We start from the raw sequence: 22,714 nt of genomic DNA, 5'->3' as shown, positions 1-22,714 counted from the left end.
CTTGTCTCGTCAAACCCATACTGATATTTATTCATATCTTTATAATTCAATATTAATTGAACAAACATGTATTAAGCACTTACTTTGTATAGCTAACTATACTAGGAGCACTAGGAGAGATACAATTTAGAGACATGTTCTTTATTTCTTGAAGCTTACTATCTGGTAAAATTCTCTCTTCTTTCTCTTTTTTGGGGGTCTTTCCAAAAAAAATATAACTGGTACATGATGCCTTTGGATGAACAAGCATGTTTATAAACAGGAAGTCCTTGACTCCCTTGTACCTTCTTTCTCTTCTAGTTTGCCTAACCAACAAATGAAAGGGTTAAAAAATTGTACTTGGAGGGTAGCTAGGTGGTGCAGTGGATAGAGCACTGGCCCTGGAGTCAGGAAGGCCTGAGTTCAAATCTGGCCTCAGACACTTGCCACTTACTAGCTGGGTGGCCCTGGGCAAGTCACTTAACTCCATTGCCTAGCCAAAAAAAATGTACTTGGGTGGGCCCGGTGCCAGTGGCAGTGCTGATGAGTACCATGGAAATTGACCATAAGGAAGCAAGGGTCTTCCAAATCAGTATTCTGACATTACCATGCTGACAGTTACAAAGTGCCTGGTGTTTGCACTGAACTTAAAGGGCTCACATATTTCATATGTGAGTGTCCTGAAAATAAAGTAATAACACTGAAGCTTAGACTGGAGAAGAAGAACAGTCAGATCTATTGATGATCAGCCTCACTTGCCACGTGCACAAAAATTACCAAACTTCATTTTATAGTTAAGATTGGCTTTCTTGGAGGTAGAAGAAAAGAAGGATGGACAGTTGCCTTTAAATCAAGCATTTATGGTGCAGGCTGGCAATTATTATCTTTTACTTGAAAGTAGGGGGGATGGGCAAGCACAGTTTAGTCACTGTGGCTTTCCTTTCCTTTCACAATGTGACTTTTCTGTCCACTGGGAAGTGGGATGTGGTGATGGGATTCACTGGCTCATTCATATTGTTGTTAGGGGCAGACTTTAGTCTGGCCATTTTGTATTAATTTGCACAAAGCCAGAGTGTTAATGAACTCATTCATGTTTCTCTTTCCTCCTCCCTACTCTGCTTCTAAGGGGAATGCCTTTGCTATGAAGGATACATGAAAGATCCAGTACATAAGCATCTCTGTATTCGGAACGAATGGGGCACAAACCAGGGGTAAGTGAAGCAACCACAAACCGGCCAAATCCCAAGACATCCCCCCACACCCTCAGATGTGGTATGACATGAGACAACTGCACAGCCAGGAACTGAGCCAAAGCTTGGTTATATTCTGAGCAGCAACTCAGTAAAATGAGAAAAAATGACACTGTGCATTTCCATATTTATCCTGTCTTGGTGACGTTCATATCAACTTTTCTCCATTTACAAGTCAAGAGATGATGTCTCTGACTCGCAGCCATGCAGACTCCAGCTGGGATCTGAAAACCAAGCTGTCCTTCTTCCTCTTTTCCACACTATCACCAACTCTGAGGATTCCACAGACATACTTTAGCCCGTGATTTTGTTGGAGGCACACAAGGCAGAGCAGACTCCAGCTTGCCTCTCCATGGGTGTGATTGGCACCTGGCGAATGACAGGAGTAGCAACTTGTTTTTACTAGGGTTGTCAGCAAAGGGTGATTTGAAAAGACATGGGAAGTAAGTAATGTCTGTTGAGTTAGGAGGTATTGTTATTTGGGGTATGTGTGTATGTGTGTGCATGCCTGTGTATGAATGTGTGTATCTGTGTGTGTGTGTGTGTGTGTGTGTGTGTGTGTGTGTGTGTGTGAGAGAGAGAGAGAGAGAGAGAGAGAGAGAGAGAGAGAGAGAGAGAGAGAAATCCCTGTTTTCAGTTTCACTGTATGTCCTGTTTCTCCCCTTCAGACAAGCTTGGGATGAAATTACATTACTGTCTCTATTCCTTTTAAAAGATATTTTTCAATTTTGCTTTCACTATAGTCCACTTTCCCATCTTGATGTCTGTGTTTTCTACAGTGCCTGGTACATTGTTGGGTGAATCAATACATGCTAAATAATCATAACAATCAATGGAACAGAGACACCTAGAAAGAAATCAAACCCAAAGGCATCTCGAGGTGATTGATTGGCCTGCAAATTAGTTATGGGCTTGCTGCCTGACAAGAAGGTAAAAGAAAACCGATGTAATTTCCCATGGTAAAGACTATGGAATCATAGCCCTGAGGTCAAAGATTGGCCCCCTCTATCGGATTCTAGTGAGACCAAACCTAGAATATTGAATATAGTTCAGGGCCCCTCAAAGCAATAAATATGTAGACAAATGGGTAAGAGTTTGGAGAACAGCAATAAAAGTGATTGAAAATCTCAACGGATTGATTTATGATGAAGGAAGAAAAAGAAATTGACTCTCAGAAGTTGGCCAACTGATGACTAAGTTGGGACATGACAGATGGATGCAGCTACTTGAAGAGGGCGAATATTTCAGAGACGGTAATGGTTGAGAACTAAGAGTAGGATGGTCTAAAGTTAGGAAGCAGAAAACTGGGACCTTGGTCAGAATGTTTTCTAACCTGGAAGTAGAATGGGCCTTGCCTATGCAGCTAAGGTAAAGCCTTGCTCCAATTCAGTAATGCCAGTGGCTGACATTTATATAGCACTCTCCAGTTTACAAAGCTTTCCCTACATTATCACACTTGAGCCATAGAATTACCCTGTCAGATGGCTGCTATTGATTCCATTTCACAGAGTAGGAAATTAGAGAAATTAAGCTACCTTTTCAAGTTCCAATTAAAATCCTTCCTTCTATATAGGAAGCCTTCTCTAACCCCTCTAAATTCCAATGTTTTCCCTCTTTTTATTATTTCCTATGTATCCCATATCTAGCTTTGTGTGTATGTGTGTGTGTGTGTGCGTGTGCGTGTGTGTGTGTATATATATATAATACACATGCACACACACACACATATATATGGGGGAGGCTATATATATATATATATATATATACATATATATGGGGGAGATAATATGCAAACAAATACACACACACACACACACATATTTGTTTGTATGTTGTCTCTCCCGTTAGACTATAAGCTCCTTGAAAGCAGGGCCTGTGCTTTGCCTCTTTTTGTATCCCTAGATCCTAGCACAGTGCCTGGCATATGGTGGGTGCCTAATTGAGAAGGTCTTCCTAACCCCAAATCCAGTATTGTTTCCACTATGCTAGGCCACCTGTTTTTAGCTTCACTGCATTTCCACTTTTATCTGTGAACCCACTTGAATAATACAGACAAATCACACACATTTATGTAGTGCTTTACAAGCTAGAATAAAGCTTTTTATGTCCATTACCTCATTGATCCTCAGAGCAACTTTGTGGTTTGGCTATTATCCTCATTTCACAGATGAGGAAACAGACAGAGAGAGGTTTGTGACTTGCTGAGGGTCAACCAACTAGGCAGTGTCTGAAGAAGTCTTCCTGACTCCCAGGGGAGAGCGTTAGCCACTATCTCACAGCCTCTAGAAAAAGGCTGTTGAAGTCTGTAAATGCCACCTCAATAATCTTGTTACTTCAAGATTGGGGGAGGGGCAGTGGTGGAAAGACACCAAGTTGGGTGGTAGCCATTCTCTACTGGCGATCTGTTTGCTCTACATTGAACAAAGACTAAGGCTGTTTAAAATTTCTTCCCTTTTTTTTTCTTTTTTCCTTGGTTCCATCTGGTCCAGCATTTCAATTTGCACCATTAAGTGGATTATCTTGTTTCTGAGTTTCTCAGCTTTATAATGGCTGAGGATGAAGAAATAATATAATGCAGGGTGTTGAAACAATTTTCTAGATCATTTGGGCCTAAAACTGTGTTGCTAAGGAAGACAGAAGAGACATTTTCAAAAAAAAAGCAGATTTTTTTTTCTTTGACCAGAATCATCTAGGCTGACTCTCCATATTGACTGAAGTTATAAGATATTAGCAATATCTGGTATTCGTAGAGGACTCCATTGTTTATAAAATGCTTTAAATTGCAGTTAATCCTTATAACAACTCTGCACAAATAATTGTTATCCCCACTTGCAGGTAGGGAAAACTGAGAATCGGGGGGTGAAATTATTTAACCATGGTAACAAGGCTGTAATCAGACAAGCATCAATTTAGAGGTAGAAGGATCTGAGCTTTAAAAGTCATCTGGTTCAACTCTCATTTTATATCTATAAAATATCTTATTTTTTATATATAGCAAGAGACAATCCCTGCCCTCAATGAGATTACAGTCTAATTGGGAAAACAACATGCAAACAAATATATACAAAGCAAGCTATATACAGGATAAATAGGAAATAATTAAAAGAGGAAAAACACTGAAATGGGAATTCCAAAACCCAGAGAAGCTAAGACCTTTACCCAAATTCACCCAGAAAGCAAACAGTAGAGACAGGATTTGAACCCAAGTTATCTGTCTCTTTTCATAGCCCCTGCCACTTAGTCTGTCTTCAAAGAAAAAGCATGTTAGGATGAGCCTGATTTGGTTTGCTGATTATTCGAACGCTCTTCATTTTTCCTTGCTGATATATGGACAGTTCTAAGATTGAGCCCAGTGCCTCAAGGGATAGGGTGGAGGACCTAGAGTTGGTGTCATCTCAAATGAGCTAGGGCAAAGCGCTGAGTTACAACCTGGCAGGAACATTAGCCCCAGGAAGCAGACAAGAAGACCTAATCTGTCATTTCCATCTCTAATTTCCATGATTCTCTGATCATCACTGCCTATGAGGTCTCATTTTGGACACTAATAAAATAATGGAATGACTGCTAAGAGAAGGAAAAAAAATGTAATTCCCATGAGGATAATGGAAGTAGGAGAGATAAGCTGCATGAGTCTCTGTGAAAAAATAATCATAATAAATGTTCCAGACAAACTTGACTACAGTTTTTCCTCATAACATGACAAGATGAACAAAAAGGGGAGGGAGCAGTGCATCTTCATGTAATTCAGGAATCTTCTGCCCTGTTCCTTTAAGTGGATCTCAAGAAATTAGTCGAAATTTGTCTGAACGTGAAGTCTTGTCAACTGAATTGAAAATGGGCTGACAGATTACCAGCTAATGATCGATATTGGGGCACTATGGGAAATCAATGTTAGGTCTGGTTTTTCCCAAACATCTTATTTAATGAGTTAGGAGGTGGGGGAGAAAGAACCTCATGTTTGCATTTCTTCTGCATTGAACTTAAAAATGTCAAAGAAATAAAATGTTCTTTCAAATGATACTAGCTCCTAACATGTCAAAAGAGGTCAGAGACTGAGAGTGGTAAGAGACCTCACAAGTAAGTTAGTGCAACACCCACCCACCCACCCACCCATTTTATAGATAAGAAAATGGAGGTCCAAAAAAGTTAAGCAGCATGTTCAGGGTCACATGGCTAAGCAAGTGGCAGAATTTAAATTCAACAATGACCATAAGAACAGGTGCATATAGAGAGCTTTAGGAGGAAGGGAATAAGAACTTATAAAGCTCCTACTTATGTACCAGACACTGTTCTAAGTGCTTTATAAACATTATGTCATTTAATCTTCAACACAATCCTATTAGGTAAGGTAGGTGCTTTTATTTTCCCCATTTCACAGATGAGGAAACTGAAGCAGACAAAGGTTGAGTGACTTGCTTGGGGTCATACAATAAGTATCTGAGGTTGGGTTTGAATTTAGATCTTTCCAACTCCAGACCCAGCACTCTATCCACTGCACCATGTAGCTTTAAGGTTTGCAAAGCACTTCATTTGATCATCAAAACAAGTCTATGAGGTAGGTCCTATTATAATCACCATTTAAAGATGAGAACGCTGTTGTTGAAGGAGGGTAAGTGATTTGTAGAGAGACACGCAACTAATGAGTATCCGAGGCAGTATTTAAAGTTGGGTCTTCCTGACTCCAAGTCCAGGGCTCCCTCCTTTGTACCACCTCGCTCCCCAATTCAAACCCAGGTTGTCTGATGCCACATCCAGCCCCATGTCTGCTGCATCACGCTGACTTCTTAGGTCAGCAAAAGTTAACCACGGTTAAATGAAAATCTGCTTTGGAAAATCTGAGTTATTGTGTCTGGATCAAAACAGCCATAAATTTTAGAGAGTTCTGGCAGGGAAGAACATTGATTAAGAGCCATATCAGTGCAAAGAGTTCTAAATGGATTCTACCTTGTGAAGTTCAGAAAGGAGGGGGCTAGGAAACACAATGGTGACAAAGCAATAGTCTTTGGCCATTTCTTCACCCTCTCCAAAGATTTTTCTAGGTTTATAGGAGCACAGATTGGAACTGGGAGGGACCCCAGAGACCTTCCTTTAGATCTAGTCAGCTGATCCATGAGAGCCATTTGGGGCAATTAATTTTGGTGCAAAAAGTAACTCAATTGCTTTTCAATTGCTTTCTTTAAGTCTCCATCAATATTCCTTCTTCATCCATGCATCCTCATTTACTTTCCTTCTTACATTGTCATAGTTGATGTATATTCTTCTTTTTCTTTGCATTATTTCATAAAGTTCTTCCAGAATACTTTGTTATTGCTCATACCTGTTGGCTTTAATGAATGTACTACATTTTTTTTTAGTCATCACCATGTTGTTGATCATTTAGACTTCTTCAAAATTGTTTGCAACTGCCTACAAAGCTGTAATGAAAATCTTTGAACAGAGAGTATTGGCTATTTTTCTTGATAATCCAGCATTATTATTGTTATTAGAAGAAATCTGGATATTTGGAGATGTATTCCTATCCTTGGTGTACCTTTTGAGATGTACCCACCATGATCCTACAGTTGGAAGGGATCTTAGACTTGATGAGCCATTGGTCCAACGTAGTGTGGCAATTATTGTTTTCTAGCTTACACTGATAGCCTTTAACCTTGAGCACTGCAGATCTGCCTGTCATTAATATCACATTTTTGAGATGAAATGACTAGGAGACATTTAAATCTCCCCAAGAAGAGAAATGGGGATGAATAAGGTAAGATATAAAGGAAGAAAGAGGTATTGAATTAGATGAAAACATCAGGGCATGAAGGAAAGGCTGTAAGGTGTTCCACTGGATAAAGCACTGGGCTTCCAATTAGGAAGACATCCTCATGAGTTCAAATCCTGCATCAGACAATTACTCACTATGTGACCCTGGGCAAGTCACTTAACCCTGTTTGCCTCAGTTTCCTCATCTGTAAAATGAGCTGGAGTATGAAATGGCACACCATTCTAATATCTTTGCCAAAAAAACCCCAGATGGGATCACAAAGAATCAGACACGACTGAAACAACAGAGTAACAAAAAATGGAAGCAGGAGTGGAGAGGGTTATATACCACATGTCTTTAGTCCATTTTGGGACATTGGGACATTATCAGGCTATAGTTTTTCATTGTAGTTGCTGTCAAATAAAAAATGTATGCGTGGGCCTCAGATATGTGTAAAATCAAGATTAGAGTCCATGCAGGTCCAATAAACAAGCACTTATTAAGTGTTTTCTGTATACTAAGAAATTTAGTTAGAAACACAAAAAAGGAAGCAAATCTCTGACCTCAAATTATATGCTGTTGGGGGAAACAGCATGGCATGTTTCTTATGCATGAAAGTATATACAATATAAATTTGGGTAAATAATAGTCTGGTTTTTGCATTATGAAACTAACAAAGTAGAGATAAAAGCCAAATTTCTTCTTAGTGAAATGTTAAAATAGGTAATTTAGGGGACTGATGGGCCAAAATGAAGGATGAAATCAGAAGGAGAGAACTCTGAAAAATGATCAGTCCACTGGAAGGTGAAGAAGGTTCAATTCTGGAAGGTGTGAGCAGGAGGGTTCCTATAGAATATCAACATAACCTAAGTGGTACAGTGGATAGAATGGTGGCTCTAGAATCAGCAAGACTTGAGTTAGAATCTTGCTTCAGATACTTACTAGATATGTGACCCTGGACAAGTCACTTCATCCCTACCTGCCTCAGTATCCTCCTGTGTAACAGGTGGATAGTGATAGCACCTACCTCCCAGGGTTTTTGTGAAGATCAAATGAGAAAATATTTGTAGAATGCTTTTTAAACTTTAAAGAGCCACAGAATGGATAATGACGGCAATGATGATTGCTCCTGCACTGTTCAGAAAGCAGCCATTTCACTATGAGAGGCAGCAAACTGGCAAAGTGAGGAAGCATCCTCTACACACAGATCTGTGACGTTTTCTCCATTGGGATTCAATATAACCTTCCTATTCCGGGCTCTTACTGTTCCATTGTTCTCTTGTTCTCACCTCCTCCCACTTCCAGCGAGAACAATGTATTAGTGATCTTCACACATTCGACACTTCGAACAAACCAACTGCTTTCCTTTTCATCCAAGATTGGGGACCACGGATTCTCTCAGCCTGCTCCTACTCTTCTCTATGCCTTGCCCAGAATGGATCAACAATGAGGATGAGATTGGATTGTGTCTTACCTGGTGGATAGCATCATTTGGTTTTCATAACTAGACCTCAGGCGGAAGAGCTGACTCACCCCTGGTGGTGATGGTGTGCCAATTTCTGCTTTCTTGAGATGGGCAGAGATCTCTTTTAATGTCTGTACAAGCATTTGAGGTCCATTCTCACTCATCCCAGGCACCGAAAGCTGAAAAGGGGTGATCCCTAGCTATTTGGAGATCCACGTGGGGGAATTAGCTCTCGCTCCAAACCAACACTGTAGCAATAGCCAAAAGGCTGAGGCAAAGGCCTGGTAATGAAAGACCAAATGCCTTGGTCAAAAGTTGGTGTCTCTAGCCAGAGTTCCCATGGAACATCAGTACCTCAGGTGAAATCCAGAAGTCCTCACTACTTATATGTCTACTTAAGCAATATTATCCATCACCTGAGCTCTCCCCACCCCTCCTTCTTGTCCTGTCTTCCATATCTCTCTTTGCCCTTTTTTCAGTCTTCTCCAAGTCCTTCAGACAGGATCGAGACAGGCAGCTGGCCGCGCCATTATCTAAGGACACTCTCCCGCCCTACGGCCCAGACTGCGTTTTCTATACTCAGCTCTTGTCATTGCTGTTCTACCTGCAAATGTGATTATCCTCCCATTAGCCCTGTTCTCTCTCTCCCTCCCTCCCCCCTCTCCTCCCTTTCTCTGTCTTCTCTCTTTGTCTCTCTCTCTCTCTTTCTTCTTTCTTAAATAGCCACAATTACTGTCATATATGTGTTCTTATGATTTGCTCAGGCTTTTCGTTCCCATTTCTCCCTTTATCTTTTTTCCTTCTTTTTCCTCCCTCACACATGTCTTGATTCCCTCCTTCCTCAAGAGCTGACCACAGTTGGAGCTGGATTCTGAAGAGAAGCAAAGTTTCTACAGCTCTCTTCTTCTCTGAGTGCCTCAGCATACAGCCAGGTGCTTAGATACTGTTTGAAAGTCAGTTTTTCAGAGACTGAAGGAGCAGGACTTGAATTGGTCAAAGTGAATCTGAAAGGACCAGAATCTAGTAAGATGTTAGTTTGGAAGGGGTCTTTTCCTCCACCTGGCAAAATTTCCACCACATACTGAATGATTTTCTTATGTACATTAGAATATAAAATCTCCATTCAGATGTGAGCTCCTTGAACACAGTGACTGTTTTGTCTTTGCTTTTTCTTTGTATCATCAGAGCTTAGCAGAATGCCTAGCACATAATAAGTTCTTAATAAATGCTTATTGATTAATTGATTGATGGTTTGCAAATGAAATCCTGAGTGTCTAGAATTCACTCTCAACTTGACCCCCTTTAACAAGGAATAGGGGATGGGTTCACAATGTCTTCATGGTTATGCTCTTCCCTCTCAATACACAGTATATATAAACACACACACAAACATACATACACAGATGTGTGTGTGTATATATATATTTCCCTTATATTACTATTAAGAAAATTGAAAATGGAAATTCAGAGAGTTTAAATGGATTTTTCCCTGGTCATACAAACAATTAGTGTCAGAGGTAGGATTGAAAGCAGAGCTGCTGGAAACCTGACCTAGCCACAAGCATTCCAAATGCCCAGGTCCCAGAGAGTATCTACTGTTCCCCAAAGTGTCTCGCAGTTTTCAGCTTAACATAGTACAGAACTGACGGATTTCTCCAAGGTGAATCTCTAACAGTCTTCCTATTCTTCTGAGGGAGAATCTGGGTGTAAGATGGCTCACTCCCAAAGTGAGAAGATGATGGAGGAGATCATTTATATAGAGCTTTAAATTTTGCAAAGCACTTTACATATATTATCTCATAACAACCTGAGATAGTTGTTATTATGATTCCCATTTTACAGATAAGAAAAATGAGACTGAGAGGTTACACAGGGTCACACAGCTAATAAGGATTTGAGACAGGGTTTGAATTTAGGTCACCCTGACTTCAAGCTAAGCACTTCACCCACTATTACATATAACTCATACAGGTATAAGGTGGGGGCGGGGAAGGGGGAACTCTTGGTTTGTGAAGAAAATGTTTCAGATTCCACACATGGTCCACATATAGTCATGCCTTCTCCTTTACAATTATTTTCCTTCATTAGGGACTCAGTGAACACTCAGAGAACTCTTCTCTACTTCTCCAACATTCCCCAAATCATCCTCCTCTCCATTAATCACCCCATATCTTTATAAATCAGGGACTATAACTGACCTTCCATTTTTAGGACCTCTCTTTGCTTTTTCTTTCCTGGAGATGTTTTCTATTTAGTGATAGCACTGACCATTATGAACAACAGTACAGAGTGACTTATTTTAAATAGTGAGGGGAGCCATTTTTTTTTGCCATTAAGACCAGTGGACGTTTTCTAAAGACCTCAATTTGCTCTTCCATCTCCAGAATGGAGAAAGTAAATTGAATTTGACTATTGCGTAATTATAAGGGACCTCAGAGGTTAGTTAGTACAAACTGTACCTGAACAGAAATTTCCTCTAAAGCATTGTTGATAAGTGGTCATGTAAGCCCTTCAAGTCCACCTTCAAGGAAGCAGTCATGATGGACAGTCATGTAAAACCCATTCACTATCTTCTGAAGAAGGAAGCCCATCTTTTTTGCATAACTCTAAATTAAGAGCCTCTATTAACGTACCACATAATCTTATTAGCTTTTGTGGCTTCTGTGTCGTGCTACTCATTCTGTGGAGTTTACAGGCCGCTAAAAACTCACACCAAGGCAACATTTTTTTTTTCACAAGAATATTGTCATCTATGTGTCCCCTGATTCTGTACATGTATAATTAATTCACAATGCTACATTCCTATGTATTAAATTGTACTTTAATTCAAATAATCACTTTAGCCTTTTGAGATATTTGATTTTGGACTGTCATTCAACAATCCTAGGCAAATTTAATTAGCATGCCATCTATGTCTTTATCCAAGTCATTGATAAAAAATTTTGAACAAAACAGAGCTAAGGGCAGATTAGCACAATGGATAGAGTGCTGGGCCTGGAGTCGGAAAGACTCATCTTCTTGAGGTCAAATCCCGCCCCAGACACATACTAGCTATGTGAAGCTAAGCTTCACTTAGGTCATCCTGACTTCAAGCTAAGCACTTCACCCATTATTACATATAACTCATACAGGGATAAGGTGGGGGGGGGGGGAAGGGGGAATTGTTTGCCTCAGTTTCTTCATCTCAGTTTCTTCATCTGTAAAATGAGCTACAGAAGAAAATGGCAAACCACTCCAGTATCTTTGCCAAGAAAACACCAAATAGGGTCTTGAAGAGTCAGACACAACTGAAATGACCGAATAACGAAAAAGGGCAGACTCAAGACCTTCTTCAAGGCTGACACTGACTCTGGGCATTTTTCTGACTCCCCCATGCCTGCAGTGCTCTCTCTCTCCTCTCCACCTTCTAGATTCCCTGGCTTTCTTCAAGTCTTAGCTAAAATTCTACTTTTTAAAGGAAGCCTTTCCAAATCCATCTTAATTCTAGAATTCTCTCTCTACTGATTATTCCCTAATTATCCGGTCTATAGTTTCTTGGTTTGTAGTTATTTGCATGTTGTCTCCCTTATTAGATTGAGATTTCCTCAGAGGTGGGGACTTTTTTGCTTTCCTTTGTGTCTCCATCATTTAGCACAGTGACTGGCACATAGTAGGTGCTTATTAAAGGTTTATTCATGGACTGACTCATTTCTCTGGGTTCTTCAAAAGTTCTCTGTACAGTCACACTAGTTTCTTTAGGCAGATCACTGTTTTTACTCATCAAGAATTGTTTGCTTTTGCATCATTAGAATTTCATTTTTGAGAACTTCTCATCCCTCTTAGGCATATCTCCTCTGTAAAGTTATAGGCCATGGGATTCTATCTATGTGTTCTCTGACCTCTTTTAGCTTTTCACCATTGTCACACACTAGCCCAAGACTCTGTCCTGGGCCCTCTTTTTTTTTCCTCTCCATACTCTCTCACTTGGTACTCTCATCAATTTCTATTTCTTCAGTTATCATCTATGTAGATGATTCCCAGACTGAAATATCCAAACCTACTCTCTGCTGACCTCTAGTCTCATAGCACTTCAACTATGGAACCTCTAAAACTAAGTGTCTTGTAGGCATCTCAAACTTGACGTGTCAAACATAGAATTCATCATCTATTCCTCAAAATCTTAAGAGGATTAGGGATCTTAACCTTCTTTCCACCTTCGCCTTATTTGCAAGAGTGCCTCTATCCTTTCAATCACCACTGAGGTTCACATCCTCAGTATCAACTTCAACTGTTTGCTCTCATTCACCAAACAACCAATCCATTCTCTTCTTGTTTCTTCCTTTGTAACATCTCTCCTACATGTCTCCTTCTCTCCACTCACACAGCTACCACTCTAGTTTGTGCCCTTATCCCCCTCACCGGTACTACTGCAGAGATTTTCTAATTGGTCTCCATGTCTTTCCACTCTAATACAGTCAGCTGCCAAAGTGATTTTACTAAAGTATAGCCATGACCATTGTTACACTCCCTATTTCATAAATTTCTCTGGCTCTTTATTACCCCTCAGATCAGATATAAAGTCCTCTGTTTGGAAATTAAAACTCTGTGACTTGGCTCCTTCCTGCCTTTCAAATCTTTTTATACTTTACTTGCTTCCACATACTCTACAATCCCACTACAGGGTCCTATTTGCAATTTCTTACACAGGACTCTCTTATCTCCCATCTTTGTACCTTTGTACTGGCTGTTCACCATGTCTGAAATGTTCTCTCCTTTATCTCCACTTCCTAGACTCTCTAGCTTCCATGGTATCCCTTTCCCAGTCCCCCCCTTCCTAAGCTTTCTCCTCTAAGATTACCTTCCTTCTACTCAAAAAATATCTTAAATGTGCTTATTTATTTAAATAATATCTCTCCTGTTGACCCTGAGCACGTCACTTAATTTTGTTTGCCTCAGTTTCCTCATCTATAAAAGGAAGTGGAGAAGGAAATGGCAAACCATTCCAGTATCTTTGCCAAGAAAACCCCAAATGGGGTCATGAAGATTTGGACATGACTGAAACAACTGAACAATCAGAAATATAAGCTCCTTGAGGGAAATGACAGTTTCTGCCTTTCTTTGTACCCCAAAACTTAGCACTGACATAAGCATATAATAAGTACTTGTTGATTGACCTGTCATTGACTGTTCCCCCCCCCAAAAAAGCCTTGCTGTGCTTTAATTATTCCAATATTTTCCTTCCTTATCTACTTTGAATATGAAGATGTAATGTCACTACCTCCTATGCTACCCATCATTTCTGTTTTAGAAACCAGTTTCCCCTGGTCAGTCACAATGAGCTACAGAATAATGGCTTCACCATCATCCTTTCCTCCACCTTTTAAAGAATGGAATTACTATTAAAAGATTTTAAAAGCTATTCAACTTGTAACCTGGAGAGAGTTCCAGGATGTGTCTGAGTATTTAAGGCTCCTATCACCAAACACTCTCATCTCTCCGTTCCAAGTTTTTTGCTTTTTTAAAAATCTCATTGTCTTTATTCTTCTGGCCCATAGTCCAGAGGATGCTCCTATCATAACAATTCTCCCTCTCACTCTGTTGAATCTCAGTTAAATACTCCCCATACAAGGTTTATGAATTTCCTCACCTGAATTTATTTTGTATCCCGTGATTCTCCTGTACTTCTTTTCTCTCATATATCCCATCTGTCCCTCTTCTTGGGTAGTGTTCCCTCAGAGTTGCTTATCCTCTCCATCCCATTGATATTCTGCCTTTGTCATAAATGTTGTACCCTGTGATGTCTGGCATGGCAGATCTATGAAGGCATTTTTCTCCCTTACCTTCTATTTTAAGTCCAGTAGTCTAAGATTTCAGTATTTGCCATTATACATACTTTGATGGATCTGTAATATCACCATTGTAGATACTCCCTTGAAAGCAACTTATCCATGCCTTCCCTGTGACTTAGACAGGTAGGTGTCACAGTGGATTGAGCACTGGGTCTAGAATCGGGAAGATCTGAGTTAAGATCTGGCCTCCCACACTTACTAGCTGTATGACCTTGGACAGTTTATTTAACTATAAAATGGGAATAATAGTGTCTGCCTCTTATTGTTGTTATGGTGATAAAATGAGATAATGTTGATTTTTAAGTGCTTTGCATAGTTCATGGTACATAGCAGGTACTATATAAGTGCTTATTCCCTTCCATCAATCCTCTGATGTAATGAGGGGATTCAACCAACAGTAATTCCTCTAGATTTTGCATCACATTTCATGGGTACCAGTGATGCACACAGGCAGTCTATTGATTATGTCTTGCTTTTATTACATGACCAATTCACCTTTTGTAGTTGTATATAAACTAAATATTTTTCCTTAATGTAATTTCCTCTACCTAGTTCTGAATTGCTTTTCACATAGTAGGCACTTTAAAAAGAACATAAGTGGAACTGAAATTGAATTCCATTTTTGAAACTAATATCCAGTGTTCTGGATGGGCTTTTTAGAATGTATTTTGAATCCATGAATATTTGTCACCTAGAATGTTCATTCAGCCTCTATATTTCCTCAGTTTCTTTTTTTAAACATTAGAATCATCGAACTTGAAGGAGCAATGAGTAAATCATTTAATTCAGTCCTTAAATCTGCCTTTGGAGAGTACAACTTTCAGTCTCCAAAAGAGGTAGTTATATACATTCTGCTTAAAATTTTATAGAAAAATGCTCCCAAATATCCATTAGCAACACTCTACAACATCTCAAAATACCATTAGGATTTCTTCCTAATGGCTTCCCCTCTTGTCCTGACCTCAGAGGAAGGAAGTATGCTGATCATTAATCATATAGGTCATAGATTTCTCCTGTGAATACCAGAATAATTCTATATAAGAAAATGGATTTCCCAATTCTATTCAATTCCATGAGCATTTATTTAGGACGTAGTAGGTGTAAAGATTATGAAAGACCTGTTCCAAGGAGTGCTAACTATGATACCCTCCATTTCTAATATCTACCGACTGAAAAACGTAGAATTTTAAGTATAGAAAAGCACTTAAAAGATAATCTAATCTAATTTTTCAACAAAGAAGAAATCCTTTCTACTGCATCTCTGATGGAACTTTAAGCACTCTCTGCTGGTGTCTGAATACTTACCGTGATGACGGAAAGCTCACTAACTTCTACCGTTGTTGAGCATCTCTAGTTGTTAACAAGTTTTCTTGGTATTGAGCTGAAATATGCCTTCCGATAATGTCTACCAATCAACCTAATCAACCTGTTCTCTGTGCTAACACAGAGCCTGTTCACTTATTTACTCCATATATACACACACACATATATATATATATATATATATATATATATATGTATATGGGCAAATCCTACTGCATGCAAAGCACTGTTGTAGATACTAAGAAAGCTAAAAGGATAATAGCATGACCTCTGTCCTCAAGTAGTTTTCAATAAGTTTAGGAACTTTTGTATATGACAGCACTTTAAACAATTATGACTAATGTAAGTCTTCCTTGCTCCAGGTTAAACATCACTAATTCCTATAAGCATTCCTTATACTATATGGTTTTGAGGTCCTTTAACATCTTGGTTGCCCTCATATGGACATCACTAGTATGAATAAAATTCTATTATTTCTGCCTAAGATTGGATTAGCGTTTTTAACAAATACATCATACTCTTGGCTCATACTGAGCATATGGTCAAATCCAATCTCCAAGGACTTTTCCTCCCCCATTTGTACTTGAACAATTCATATTGTAACTCAAATACAGGACTTCAGATGCATATTTCAATCAATCAATTAATCAATCAAAAATCATTTACTAAGTATCCACTTTACACCAAGGTATATGTGTGCCTATATGTATGTGTATATTATATATATATATGTATATATACTGTATATGTGTGTATGTATGTATGTATATATGCATGCATATATGTGTATGTATATATACACACAAACACACTTTTGTATGTGTATATATACACACATATGAATATACACACACACACATAGATAGATATAGATTTAAGTTCCAATTTCTCTCACTCCCTCCCCCCTCCTCCCATACATTGAGAAGGCAAGAATGATACCCATTATACATATGAAGTTAGGCAAAGCATATTTCCACCTTGGCATGTCATAAAAAAAAAGAAATACATCATAGTTTAGACTGCCATTTTAGCCCTGTTGGTTTGATTCAAAATTTTTCATTGGTCATCTAGTGTATGTCATTCCTCCTTGGTTTGTGTCATCTGAAAAATTTGCAAGCACACTTCTGTATCACAACAGGGCTGAAGTTATAATCCTGGGACACACTGTCTCCCTTAAGACTGAGTTAATACCATTAATTTGCATACTTGAGTATTATTGTTTAAACAACTATTACCCAGCCCACATCATATATATATATATATATATATAAATATATATATATATATAAATATATATATATATATATATATATATTTAATCTTATGCATAAACATATCTTAAGAAACTTTGTCAATGCCCCGGTGAGATAAAGATGTGTTATAACTACAATATGTTCCTGATCTATTAATCTACTAACCATATCTTTAAAAAAAAGAAGGAAAGAAGATAAAATTTTCTCATGTTTTGTCTTTAGTGAACCATTGCTGGCTTTTAGTGATCACCATTTGACTTTTCTATTCTTCCTTTTCTCTGGAACCCAAAAATTATGACACAGATAATAAAATTGGTGAGGCTGTTGAGAAAATTATTCTATTTCTTCAGTGTGTGTCCCCTCCCACTGTGTTCTTTCCATATATTGTACAGTCCCAAATTACCTGGAACGTTATCCTACACAGAACTCTAGTACAAAAGCCAGCGTGTATGATGATACAAATTGACTTATGTAAAGGTGCTGAAGAAGCAAAATGTCTTCTAGTTTTTATGATGACCTCCTCTTTGGCCCCAGAATTAAAATACAGGATCATAAGCTAAAATGCTATACCCCCATTAGACTTCATTGAATCACAGGCTTGCTATTGAAAGGAAACTTGTAAGTCATCTGTTGCAGCCTGGACCAAAATTTCCTTCCACCCCTGACATACACACACGTCAAGTGATCCTCCAGCCTTTGTTTGCAGACTCTCAATGAGAGAAAACCCACTGGGCTATGCAGTGGGTAGGCAGGCTTGACTTGAAATCAAGAACATTTGATTTTAGATCCCACCTCAGACACTTAATAGGTTTATGATTCTGTGCAAATCTGACTCAACTTCTTTATCTGTCAAATGGGGTTGATAATAATGCAGAGAGTTCTTGTTTTATTTATATGGACAGTTCCACAGACCTCTATGTAAAACAATTTTTATGTAATGTGAATTTGCCCCAATCCACCCACTCCACTTGGCCTATACAACAAAAGCATGCACAAAATAGTCTTTATCCAAGTCACAAAATGTGCTAAGATGCAGACGTATTAAATATTGTACCACGATAATAAATGGAATCATGAAATGAAAGGTAAGATTATGATAAAGTATTCACAGTACTGTGCAGTAAAGTTAATATAGGTGTGCAGTGCGTTGTCCCTTCCCCACCCACTGCACCTAGCCTTTATAACTGGTTGGTTGACTGCACTTTTTTTTATGAAGCTATCAAGAGATGTTTTGAGAGGGGCTCTCTTTCTTCCCTCATATGTGTGATAGCAAGCCATATTATCCTCAACTAGTTTTTGAACTTTTAAAAATCTTGAAGTATTTGGAGCCATCTTTTCAATATAAGAAAAAATTCACTCAAATGATGAAATACTTCTGCCTGCTACTTCATTGTGAGCCATTTTGATTCAACCTCGGGTTCCAAAGCTTCCCTTTCTTCTTCTGCAATCTTTGCAGCTAGTGGCTCGGTAAGATCCTCATTCAACAGTTTTTTCTCTATGGGACTCAATCAACTCCCCCACATCATTCTCATCCACTTCTAGCTCTAATTCCTGTGCTAAATTTACTATCTTGTTACTCATTTCTTTGAGTTTTAGCTTTGTCAAATCCATGAAAATTGGGAATGAACTCTGGGCACATTTTTTTTTCTAAATTCTCTTCATATGTGTTCCTATGATATCTTCCCACTCCTAATGCAATATTATTGATTGCATGGTAAATATTACAGGATTCTCATAGATCTCTCAATGTCAAATTCATATCTGTATCCAAAACTGCAGCAGCTTGGGAAAATATAATAAGTAAGTAATATGTTTTGAAATTCACAATCACTCCTTGATGCATAGGTTGTGATAATGAGGTGGTGTTAGGGGGAATGTAGACCACTTTTACATTTTCATTAAATTCATCCAGATGTGGAGGATGATCTGGGGCATTATCCAAAATAAGTAGAATCTTGAAGGGGATGCCATTATCATTACAAAACTTCTCCTTGGGAATGAAGCAGTACATAAAACATTGTTCAAAGATGATAAGGGTTATCCATGCCTTAGGGGTAGCAAAATAATGCACAGGTAGTGTTGCCTTGCTAATTCCTTTAGATACTCTGGGATCTTCTGAGTGGTGCACAAAAACAAATTTTAATTTGCAAATCCCAGATGCATTCCCTCCAAGCAGAAGAGTAACTCTATTTTTCAAAACTTTGTGCCTGGCATAGTTTTTTTCTCCACTGAGATGTAGGTTTGAGGTGGCATTCTTTGATAAAATAGGCCAGTTTTGTCTACATAAAAGATTTGCTCCAGCAAATAGGGATCTTTATCTATTATTTTTTTGCAGGAACTCTGGGAACATCTTTGCTGTTTCAATATCTACATTAGCAGCCTCTCCTGACACTTGCACATTATGAAATCCTACACAATTTTTAAATCGTGCAAACCAACCACTGCTTGCTGTAAAAACCTGTGTTCCTTCAGGATACTTTACCTTTATATCTTCAAAGAGGCTTCAAGCCTTGGCTTGAATTGTCATCAAGCTTAAAGGAATATTTTTTCTGAGTTTGGTCTCCTAACCATACAGTTAATAGTTTCTCTATCTCTAGAACAGCACCTTCTCTTGGTTTCAGCAGATAAGTCGACTTCATATAAGCACTGACTTTTGCATGATCCTTTATCCAGGCAGCATCCTTCACCATGTTGTTCAGTCAGTTTATGTGCTACTGATGACAATTTTTGTCCTCGTTCATATTTACTAATTATTTTTATTTTCAGTTCCAAGTCTATTGACTCATGCTTATGAGATCGTTCAATTTTCCCCTCAAGAGTACATTTGCCATGAGCCATGGTGAAAATCTAATGATCACCATTGAACATGGGAAGAGGCACCTTATCATTTACTGTCTACAGATATGGGAGAACTGACTTAGAGATACTTTTTAGCTTCCCAACACCGTTTATGCTGCCTGCATCATGCAGTATCTTATCATACAGGATCTGCTTTGCATAATAAATTTTTGTAATCTTTTTTGGAATGCAGACTTTTCAGAATTCTTTACGTAAAGTCAAAATTGTAGAATGAAAATTTATGTAAAGCAAGAATTATCTGTAAGCCCCTACCTCATAAGATTTTTGTAAGGATCAAATGAGATAATATGTGTAAAGCACTTTCCAAATCTTAAAGCACTATATCATTGCTGGCTACCATTATTATACTCTGCCAAGGCAACCAATTTCACTTTGAAGATGGAATTGTTCTAGGAAGTTATTACATTAAGCCGACATTTTCCTCTTTGAAACTTCCAGTCACTGTTCCTGGTTCTATCCTCTGGGGTCAAACAGAACACATCTAATCCTCCTTCCATGTAATAATCTTTTAAATACTTGAAGATGACTATCATGTCATATTCCCTTCCCCCAGTACTTCTGTTCTCAATGTTAGACATCTCCAGTTCTTTCAAATGATCTTATTATGCAATGATCATAAGTCCAACCACTGTCCTAATTGCCCCATTCTAAACACTCTACGTTTTTATCATTGTCTACCCAGGGCTGAAGACAATACATCGAATATGATCTGACTAATCAGTCATCAGCCAATCAATAAATATTTATTAAATGCTTACTAAGTGCCAGGCACTATTCTAAATGCTGGGCATACAAAGAAAGACAAAGTATAATCTCTGCCGTAAATAAGCTTATATTCTAGTGGGAGAAAACAGCACATAAAAGGAAATTGAAAAGGAGGGCTAGGAAGGTACCCCATGGAGGCATGATGACAAATCCAGAGAAGTATAACCTGGTGGGAAATGAAGAGATGGCTGGTTTGGTTGCCCATTCTAAATGTAGGTTCTGTAAGGAACTCCTCTGCACTCTCCAATCAGAGGGAAGAGCTAGTGCAAAGTACTACAGAATTTTCACCTCCTTAGTCCCAAGACTTCATTAGAGTTCTTAGCCAGCCTTCTCCCACTGCTGACTCATAATTGCAGTTCATAAAAACATCCTCTTCAGATGAACTACAGTCTAACTACATCAGATACTTGTGAAAACTGATTTTTTTTAACCCATGTGTATGACTTTACATTTAATCCCATCTATGATTTAATTAAAAGGTTTTCAGACTTTTTTTTCTCCTGCTACAGTATCATTTACCATGAGAAATTATGGCACACTGAACATTGAAATTGGCAACTATGGGAGAATTGAGTGACTCAGTTTCCCTTCAATAAGAGCAGCTCTTTGTTGATTTCTTTGTGTGTTCACAGTGTGTTATATATTGAGGTTCATATGTATGAATAGGCAGGTTATTTTTTTAATTCTGTACTTTCCATACTAAATATTTTGAGTAAGTGAAATTTATATTAATCAAAATAATTTATAAATTTTCTTTTATCTGCAATAACGTAACATCTAATGTTTTACAGCACAGCCTTTGAGAACCGCTGACGCAATTGTTAAGTCCTAGGGCATGAAGAAGGGGTGAAGTTACTTGTCTTAAGCTTGAGAGTAAGGATTTGAATTTAGATCTTCGCTTTTAGTCCATGCTGCCTTTATATAGAAAATCCTCTATAAATGTGAGCCACCACTACTCTTCCAATTGGGTGCTGATCCGTGGCACAATGGTTAGAGCCCTGGGCTTGGAGACAGGAAGACCTGAGTTCAAATATGGGCTCAGACACTTATTATCTGTGTGAACCTGGAAAGTCCTAACTTCTGTTGCCCTGTTTCCCTCATCTGTAAAATGGGGATAAAAATAGTACCTTGCACACTTGTGAGGATCAAAAGAGATAATAATTGTAAAGTGCTTAGCAACAGCATCTGGCACATACTAAACACTATAAAAGTGTTTGCTGTTATTATTATTCTCTCAACTAGTTACCAATTTATTTCAGCTTATAAAGTCTAAAGGCATTATCTCTCTCAGGAATAAATTTACACATGAATGACTAACTCTGAAAGAGAAGATTCTGGGGTTTTTACCTGAGTTTTTACCTAAGTAGTTAGAGTGAGTTGGATTGGGGAAGTGATGGCACCAAAATCTACTTGTAGAATGATCCTAGAACCCTTTGAGTCACACACATAGCTGGCTATCTGTTTTACCATTGGTAAGACTGATTAGAGAGGCAACATGGGGAATGGAGGAATTCCTTCCTGATTGAGGAATAACCTTGAAATCAAGTGAGACAGGGGTTCAAGTCTTGCCTTTGATACATACTAGCTATGTGATCCTCAAGAAGACCCTTCACTTCTCAGTTACCCAGGTGATTCTGCAAGATTGTAAGCCACAGATGAGCTGTGAATTTATACCTACTGGGTAAGTTTCCATGCAGCAAGTTCCTCATACCAGTGAAATATCTAGTCTAGGAACCTCTCCTTCCTCCTTCCAACACCCAGTGGTTGGCTCTGCCTGGCCTTGACCATGTCCTTTAAATTTTCTTGCTTCTCACAACTTACATCAAAGCTACTAGCCTATTGTATACTCTTGCAACTTTCTGCTCTTCAAAGGCAACGTTTCTCCCTTTTCTCTCTCTCCATCTTGCCATCCCCTCATCCCCATGGTCAACTTCCCATGAGGACAGAGGAAAGTATGTGTTAGAAACACTAAGCTCAACTTCACTTCTCTTGTCTAATTACACTGCAGTCAAATTTTCCACGGCATCCCCAAATGTAGCAGGATGCCCTCTTTGAATGCATTAGTCTTCACAGCAGGGAGGGTACATCATCAAAGACTCTGTTTTCCAGCAATCCCTGCTGTGCTTAGACGTGCCAGAAAAGTGTGGGGAGAGAGAAAGAAAGAGAGAGGGAGAGAGAGAGAGAGAGAGAGAGAGAGAGGGAGAGAGAAAGAGAGAGAAAGGGAGGGATGGAAGAGAGAGAGAGAT

General features: G+C 38.7%; 1 protein-coding gene across 1 annotated transcript in view; it reads left to right on the top strand.

Moving 5' to 3' along the window:
• Positions 1-22,714, top strand: part of ASTN1 (astrotactin 1) — a 278,216-nt gene that overhangs the window by 67,947 nt on the left and 187,555 nt on the right. Inside the window, exon 7 of the mRNA XM_027868478.1 lies at positions 1,106-1,190. Coding sequence (XP_027724279.1) covers positions 1,106-1,190 — 85 coding nt within the window. The remainder of the gene's footprint in view (positions 1-1,105; positions 1,191-22,714) is intronic.

Source organism: Vombatus ursinus, unplaced genomic scaffold (genome assembly GCF_900497805.2).
Source record: "Vombatus ursinus unplaced genomic scaffold, bare-nosed wombat genome assembly UNPS02014789.1, whole genome shotgun sequence".
Classification (NCBI taxonomy): domain Eukaryota; kingdom Metazoa; phylum Chordata; class Mammalia; order Diprotodontia; family Vombatidae; genus Vombatus; species Vombatus ursinus.
The sequence above is the reverse complement of the archived record's forward strand: the minus strand, read 5'-3'. Positions and strand labels throughout refer to the sequence as shown.